Here is an 8,187-nt window from a genome sequence, read left to right as displayed (position 1 = left end):
GTTAACGGTAGAAACCAAATTGATTGTTATCAAAATATAAAGACCAAATTGATTGTAATTCCAAAAGGGAGAAAACAAAATAGTGTTCCCGCCATTAGATTATTTGCAAAATAAAAACTGAGACAAAAAGACCAAAAGCTAAATTCTTTTTCAACATTGCCCAGACACGACTTTTTTATGATGAGTCCATTGGTGAAGAATGATGGGCCTTGTATTTGTCTTTTAAAATTTACCATGTAAGGCCATTTTCGGCCCACTTAAAACCAGAAAAAATTAAATTAAATTAAAAAAAATTGTGCTTAGGCTTTGTTTTTGTCTTTTGAGTAGCAAGGGGCAGATGGATAGCCTTATGTTTAGATGGAAGGAGATAAATGAGGAAATAGAGAAGAAAAGAGAGTATATTCGGATCACATGTCCTTTCTTCTCCTTCCATATCAAGCATACATACAATATAGGATTAGAAATAAATGTCTTTTTTATATTTGTAAGGAAAACGATAAAATTTAGATGCAAAGCAAATTGACTATTAGGTCCAAACACCAATTGGGCAAAAGATAATTGTTTATCTAGTTGCACTAGGTTAGAGATCAATGCTTAATAACACACTATATTCAATAAGGTAAGTTTTGGAACCTTGTTTTTCATTTCTAGAAATGTTATCCCGAGCTTCTCCTACTTTGTTCTCCTTTCTCTTTTCCAACAGATGATTTCACAAGTATGACCTGTAATATAATATGAAATCAGGACACAGATTATACTAGAGTAGGTAGATTGTTAGTCCATAAACAATAGTAACAGATACATTTCACATGAACTATTTGGAGAGAGACAGATATGGCAAGAACAAAAGTACTTACAACTGCACAATTAATTGTATCAAGCAATAACCACCTCAATTGTGAACCAACAATGTACATTCCAATCAGCAACCTTAACCACATCACGTTACAACAACATCAAAATTTGCATAACTAAGATTGCCACTGTCATTCAAAGCGACTTGGCTGATTTAACATCCACACAGTAGCAATCATAAACACCGCTGCTGCTTCCAAATAGTAAGGGGAAAACAAACATACAAAACAAAAAACTAGAACCATAACTTGAATTGAAGCAAAAACTAGCTTGATGTTTTGAAGATACAAGTATACAACATTATTGTGCATAACAAGGGTGCATCGCTCATAAAATGTGTACATGCTGGGTTAAAATTCTCAAAGGCACAACCACAGAATCGAATGTTCACTTCTTACCCTCGAAAGAAGTGACAGAAAATATGTAAGTACTTTCTTGGGTATCCCGCTGTTCATTGGTGTGAATGTGTGATGTCATTAACGTATGCCCAGGTCTCCAAAAACATGGTCACCTACTAAGCTGCAAACCAATACTACAAAACTTTAGCTCGCTCCAGGAAAGTTTGATAGTGCTCTAGTTTGCAAAAGCTGCTCCGACAAGAATTCTTGTGCAAAAGCAGGCCATAGCTTTTTTGGTAAATGTTTTGCAGATGCAGCTATATATAGTTAAAATCCTTTACCGAGTTTTTGGTAAATGTTTTTTTTAAAATTACTGTGAATATTTGAAATAACCAATATAGATTTCATCAAATGATAGGAGAAATTTCTAGAAAATAATGTCCTGCAAGTTTAGAAAAAATCATAGGTAAAATTTTGATCATTAAAATAATTTACTAAACTAAGGGCCTGCTATCAACACAGCAGCTTTGTAAAGTAACCCCTAGCTGCTTCCCAACATCTGCTGTGAACCACAGATGCTTCCTGCACAGCAGCCTAGCTTAACCTTTGCTGTGCCTAGCTGAAGCTTTACCAAAACTTACCAAACTCATCCTCCATTACCTCAAAGGGCTAACAACCCAACCAGTAATCGGACTTTGCCTGCGAAATCTGACTTTCCTATGTGAACCACTTTGCAGCCGTTCAAGTACTGTATATGTAATTGAATCTGGTGTTAACCCCTGCTGCTTAAGTTTTGCATATAGATCAACTGCTTCAGCAGTTCTCCCACACCTCTCAAGACAGTCAAGTAAGATATTGTATGTTACAATGTTAGGATAGCATCCTTCAGCAAGCATCTCATCAAACAACCTGCAAGCCATCTCAACTTTATCTGTCTTGCCAAAGCACTCAATAAGCGTGCTGTATGTGACAACATCAGGAGTGAATCCTTTCTCTTGCATTTCCTTGAACCTCATGTGAGCTTCATCAAGATCACCATTCTTCCCAAGGCAATTGATCAATGAATTATACGAGACAATGTCAGCTTTACAATTGCTGTTCTCAAGTTCTTCAAAAATTTTAATAGCCTCGTCAACTTTCCCAGCCCTACCAAAGCTAGAGATCAGAATGTTATACGTAAATATGTCTGGTGAAGGACCATCTTGTTTCATCTTTTCAAAAAGATCATGAAGATGAGAAATTTGCTTCAACTTGCCAAGAGCTGAGAAAACAGTATTATACATGATCGTATCAGTAGTTATTCCCTTTTCATGAATCTTACCTAGAAGGTCCATAGCCTCTGTTGTCTTACCTGCATTACATAAACTCTCTAACATGGACCGGCAAGCATCCCTATCCCCCTTATCATGAAAGTTCCACATGTTGCAAAATAGCCTGTGAGCTTCACTTGCATGGCCCAATTTGCTCAGCGCCCTTACAAGATATGCATAGATCAACTTATTCATGTATTTCTTTGATATTTCCACAACCTCATCTAGTCTACCAAGCTGCCCTTCTGCAGCCAGAACATTCAAAATGACACTATATGTAAACTCATTGGGCCGACAATCATTCTCTACCATTTTAGAAAAGAGAAATATGGCCTTGTCAACCATCCGACCCTTTGCAAGTGCCTGGATCATAGTATTATAAGCAATTAAATTTGGTGAGAAGCCCTTAGCTAGCATCTCCTGAAAGAGTGCCAGTGCCTCGTCAGCTTTACCAATCTTTCCATTCATTCTGATCATAATTGTGCAAGTGAACTCATCCGGTTCACAGTGCTTCCGTTTCATGTCTTCAAAAACCTTGTACGCCTGTTCAACCTGTCACAATTCTGAAGATCAGATAATCAGGATCCATGAAACTAAAACACATTGCACAAAGTCGATGAAGAGGTCACTTCAAATACAAACAGTAATCCTTATAATCTTTTCATTTCATTTATTTAAAAATCTTGTATTTATATGATAGTTACTTCTACGGCTCACGTGAAGCGTTATACTAGTGAAGCTACCTTTATAAGACTTTACAAGTGCCTTAGTACTGTTACTACTCCATAATCTTCAATCTAATAGAAATCCAATATTCTAACCATCACTGGTACTTTGTTCATGCATTCTTCTCCAGCAACTAATACTTTCTTGCAGCGAGTCGAGCAAATACTAAAGAGCAAGTTAAAAGTACACAAGAGTTGCATAAAACAATGAGAATATGAGAATGTTACTTGCTATACCTTTTGGTCTTTGGCTAAAGCATCCAACAACATGTTGTAAGCGAAAATGTCCAACGTATGACCTCGCCGACGCATTTCGTTGTAGACACCAAACGCCTTGTCGGAATCGTAGGACCTTAAATACGCCTGAAGTAAGCACTTGTAAGTGTAAGGGTTCATGGACAGCTTCCACTTACCGATTAAGGAAATGCAAAGGTCGAGGTCTTCGGAGTTTCCGATGAACCCAATGAGGATGTTGACGGTGGAGATCGTGCCGCGCGTGTTGGAGCGGTCCATCTCGGAGAGGATCGAACGGACGAGGTGGGCGCGGTCGGGGACGGAGGGGGAGTTGGAGAGTATGAGGAAGAGGCGCGTGTAGGTGAGGGAGTCGTGTTGGAAATTTGGGGAAATGGAGGGGCAAAGTCGGAAGAAGGAGAGGGCGAGGGAAGGGTGGTTTAGGGATTTGAGGATTTCGGAGGCTTCGGTTGGGGTGAGAGGGAGAGAGAGGGAGTGGAGGTAGTCGGAGAGGTCGAGGAACGGTGATGGTGATGGTGATGGTGATGATGATGACGCGGAGGGATGTGATTGGTTGTTGTTGTGATTGTTGTTGAGGAGGATTTGTGTGGCTTTGCAGACGACGTGGCGGCGGGGGATTGGGTAGCCGCGGGTGTCTGTGGGGTATGGGGATGATGGGAGAGCGGTTACTTCGGCGGAGAGTGAGCGGCCCGATGGGGAGGTGGAGGTGACTTTTGCTGTGTATTTTGTGGCGTAGTGGCGGCGCGTGGAGGTCACTACGGTGGTTGGCAAGTGGTGGAGGTGGTGGGGTTTCATGGTGGTGTGGGGGGTTTTTGGCTCGGGAGTTGTTTTTTTTTTTGAAGTTGAGGCTTGAAAAGGGACAGACTTGAAGTTGAAGACATGAAGGTCAGGTGTGATGAAACGACGCCGTTTGTTTGATGGGCTCCTTGGGTTCAATTTTTGACATTAGGCCTTGCCTATTTTGGGCTCGGTTCCTACCAGGTCCATAATTAGTTGGGTTTGAGAACAATAGTCGATATACAACTTTGTTTTTTTAGGAGGATATGGGACCTGAAAAAGAGACAAATTTGAATGGTCCGTTTAGATTGAGGGAAAGGAAGGGAAGTAGAATAAAGTTGACCTAAAATTAGCTTATTTTAAGCTAACTTTACTCTACTCCCCTTTATTCTCCCTCCTTCTCCTTCCATCCAAACGGACCAAAAGGTCAAGCGTGATGAAACCTATGAAGCACGGGTGCGGGTGCGGGTGCGGGACTCGGCAATTTTTGAAAAAGGTGGGTGCGGGTGCGGCGGGACTCGGCGATTAAAAAATTATTAAAAATATATTTATTTATATTTTTAATATATTACTAAGCATACTTTTTCACATTATACAAACATATACCAAATTTAAGAACAACAGTAGATAATAACTAAAACATGATGTTCATAAATTAAATACAACCCACAAGATTGAAACTAAAACATTCCAAGATGTTTAGAAATTAGAATACAACTCATAAGTTTGAAACTAAAACTAAATAAAAGACAATCAACAAGACAATCAAATCCCAACATCTTCATCATCAAGATCAATAGATTCACTTCGAACTTCACTTCGAACTTCACTTTCACTAGTAGTAGCACTAGTGCTAACATTCCCAATAACTATGGCCTCCAACTCTGGCTCATAAAGAGTAAGGGTTGCACTCTCAAGAATTCCAGCTCCTCCATGTATGTCGCTCTCATTCCAAGAGTCTCCTCCAATGTCCCACATCTTTGTTGCGGTATGTATGTACTCCGCATTGCGCCTTGACAAGAGTCGAAGATTAGAATGCACATATACCAAATCATCAGCACGTGCAGGAGCCATTTTGTTTCTTTTTAAGGAATGAATGAATTTGTATGTGCTCCAATTCCTCTCAGCACATGAGGATGAACAAGTTTGTTCAAGAAGCTTAAGGGCAAGGGTTTGAAGAGTTGGAAATGCGGTACCATGGTATTGCCACCAATCCAAAGGTTGTAAGATCCACCTATCTGTCAAGGCAGCTGGTGAAGGAAACCTCCCTCCTGAAAATCGCAAACTCAAACTTCACCACACTTAATTCATTCCCATCTTCAAAGTATCGATCTAAACACTTGCACCTTTCCATAGAAATTTCATAATCTCGATGTGGAGCAACGCGTTTTGGATTTTCCGAAAGCCATTCAATGGAGTAATACCTAGAGTTAAAGATTAAAAAACAAATATAAATAAAATGTGTGTTTTACTAGAAAGGGGAACTAAAGAAAATAAAAAATAAATGTACTTACTTAGGATTTAAGGAATGAGCTAAGCAATGTAGTGGTGTACAGTTTTTAGTCCATCGATCAATGAGTATATCATACACCACACTCCAAAATGAGCAATGCTGATCATCTTCCAAGCCTTCGTGCCGATATATTGCTGCTTTCACCTTCTCTATCATTGAATCCCACATTTCATACATAAGATGAAGACAAGGCTTATCTGTGTCGGCCATTCGTAGCATATCATAAATAGGTGCTGTGAATTCAAGGATATAATCAATATTATCCCACCAAAGATCACTTAGAATCAGATCTTTCACTTTTTGAGCTTTTCCAACATCATCCTCCCTATAAGAAGCCCATTGGTCACTAATAGCCATGGCTTGAAGGCATCTTTTTATCAACTTCAACCTTTTTAGCATTACAACAACCAAAGCAAATCTAGTATCAGCAACTTGGAGCAGTTTTAATGGACAAAATTCATTAAACATTGCCAACCTCATTGAATGGTTCATGATAAAAACACGTATGAAGGATGCATCATCACCAATACGTGTAATCCAACTACATTCCTCATATGTAACTTCATTCTTTTCAGTGTTTTTTGCTGCACAAATATTCTTCAAAGCTAGATTGAGAGTGTGGACAACGCAGGGTGTCCAAAATATTTTAGGATACTCACTTTCAATAAGAGATCCAGCAGCCTTCATCACACTAGCATTATCAGTGATGACTTGAACAACTTTTTCATGTCCAATCTCTTTTATAGCATCCTTCAACACCCCAGCAATATAATGTTTGTCTTTGAATTCACCTGACCCATCAATTGCCTTTATAAACACTAGACCCCCATCTGATACAGCCATAATATTAATAAGAGGCCTCCTTTGTGGATCAGACCATCCATCAGAAACTATACTTACACCATGTTCAAGCCAAAAGTCCTTAATTGGTTTCAAAAGTCCTTCAACATGAGCTCTTTCTTTTTGCAAAAGTGTTGTTCTCAAAGCATTGTATCCAGGAGGAACATAACCCGGAATGCTATGAGTAGCAGCATATGCATAGGAATTACGATAATATGGGTTCCTTGCAAAGTTAAACGGAAGCCCAGCGGTGTAAAACATCCTAGCAATTGTACTATCCAACTCATGTCTAGCATTATTCTGGTATGCTTTCTCCAAAGTATTATTCACAGCCACCTTCCTCCTCTTACCATCAATCGGATTTGTACTATCACTCCTTTCATGTCTCCGAAATTGGGAAATAGGTATAGGCCCACGGCCTGGGGGAGGTGGGGGTAAGGGAATTTGACTTCTCCGTTCTCTCTCTAACTTATCATTCTCAACTTTATCATACATTTGCTGCATTTCCAGCCTATGACTCGGTGTCACCTTAGGGCACGGTTTAATTCCTTTATTAGGAATTTTTAACAAATGAGCCTTAACCCTAGAATAAGATCCCATATAAACTACACCACAATAATTGCACTTAAAGTATGTGTTTCCCCCTGATTTAACAGATGCACCAGCTGGTTTTTCTACTTTAGTCACATACTGCCAAAGAGAAGATTCATCATTTGGCACTTCTTGATTAGACGAAGGTGAAGTTTCTGTGCTAGTAACTTCGTCCATTGCAAATTCAATAGATTGAATTTAACCTACAAATAATAACTATTAACTAAATAAATTTATAATAAATCAAACTAAGTTCACAAATTCACAGAGTCACAGATTCATAGATTCACAGTTCATGATATTAACCAAGTTTACAGATTCACAAACTATTATTCTCAACTCAAACTATTATTTGATAACTATTAACTAAATAAAACTAAGAATTTGAGTTGACAATACTTTGAGAAAATTCACAAGTTCACATATTCACAAACTAAGATTCACAAATCACATTCACAAATCACAAATCAAACTAAGATTGAAAGTGAAAGCTTTATTAATACCTGAGTTGAGACTTGAGAATGCGTGAGAGAGAGTTGAGAATGTGTGAGAGAGATTAAAAGTGAAGGCCGAAGGGTTGAAGCTTGAACAGGGGAGACGGAGAGAGTAAAGGCAGAGATGGAGGGCTGAAGCAGTGAAGCTTGAAGGCAAAGACCAAGATGGAGGGCAGAGCACACAGCTGAGAGGCAGAGCAGTGAGCACACAGCTGAGAGCAGAGAGGCAGAGAGCAATGAAATAATGAAGAGCACGGTTGAGATTTTTTTTTAATTTGGTGAAGTGAGAATGTAGTGTTCTGTTTTGGCTGAAGTAGGTTTAGGTTTAGGTTTAGTTCATACGGTGCGTTTCGCACCTTTTTTTTTTTTTTTTTTTTGAATTTCGGCCTGAATCGGCCGTATCGGGCTGAACCGGAAATTTCGGCGGTTTCGCCCGATACGGACCGATTCGGCGCGATTCCGCCCGAGTCAGCGCGAATCGCGCCGAGTCCA

At 39.4% G+C, this 8,187-nt stretch overlaps 2 protein-coding genes across 5 annotated transcripts; both read right to left on the bottom strand.

Moving 5' to 3' along the window:
- Positions 1 to 399: 399 nt before the first annotated feature.
- Positions 400 to 4,338, bottom strand: LOC142636254 (pentatricopeptide repeat-containing protein At1g51965, mitochondrial). 4 transcript variants are annotated; one of them, XR_012844286.1, is made up of 3 exons: positions 3,466 to 4,337; positions 1,247 to 3,055; positions 400 to 722 (listed from the first exon to the last, which is right to left on the bottom strand). XR_012844286.1 is itself a non-coding variant. In XM_075810408.1 (3 exons), exons 1-3 carry the CDS (start codon positions 4,273 to 4,275, stop codon positions 1,850 to 1,852), a joined length of 1,926 nt encoding a protein of 641 aa, XP_075666523.1. In that variant the 5' UTR covers positions 4,276 to 4,338; the 3' UTR covers positions 732 to 1,849. The 4 variants fall into 4 exon arrangements, 2 of the variants coding, with proteins under 2 accessions (XP_075666523.1, XP_075666522.1); XR_012844285.1 differs by having other exon boundaries at positions 401 to 722; positions 1,254 to 3,055; XM_075810408.1 differs by lacking the exon at positions 400 to 722 and having other exon boundaries at positions 732 to 2,454; positions 2,545 to 3,055; positions 3,466 to 4,338.
- A 1,830-nt stretch (positions 4,339 to 6,168) lies between these two features.
- Positions 6,169 to 7,378, bottom strand: LOC142634808 (uncharacterized). Its single transcript, XM_075809061.1, has 2 exons — positions 6,430 to 7,378; positions 6,169 to 6,188 (listed from the first exon to the last, which is right to left on the bottom strand). The coding sequence occupies exons 1-2, from the start codon at positions 7,376 to 7,378 to the stop codon at positions 6,169 to 6,171; spliced, it is 969 nt and encodes a 322-aa protein (XP_075665176.1).
- Positions 7,379 to 8,187: the final 809 nt, after the last annotated feature.

Source organism: Castanea sativa, chromosome 5 (genome assembly GCF_040712315.1).
Source record: "Castanea sativa cultivar Marrone di Chiusa Pesio chromosome 5, ASM4071231v1".
NCBI classification, from domain to species: Eukaryota; Viridiplantae; Streptophyta; class Magnoliopsida; order Fagales; family Fagaceae; genus Castanea; species Castanea sativa.
This window is presented reverse-complemented; position numbering and strand designations above follow the sequence as displayed.

Bases quoted from the DNA above. Each gene is read 5' to 3' on its own strand.
- LOC142636254 (XM_075810407.1), bottom strand. From the start codon at position 4,275: ATGAAACCCCACCACCTCCACCACTTGCCAACCACCGTAGTGACCTCC. The intron at 3,056-3,465 runs GTATAGCAAGTA...GAATTGTGACAG, and splicing joins CTTTAGCCAAAGACCAAAAG to GTTGAACAGGCGTACAAGGT.
- LOC142634808 (XM_075809061.1), bottom strand. From the start codon at position 7,378: ATGGACGAAGTTACTAGCACAGAAACTTCACCTTCGTCTAATCAAGAA. The intron at 6,189-6,429 runs GTGAGTATCCTA...TGCTGATACTAG, and splicing joins TGCTGGATCTCTTATTGAAA to ATTTGCTTTGGTTGTTGTAA.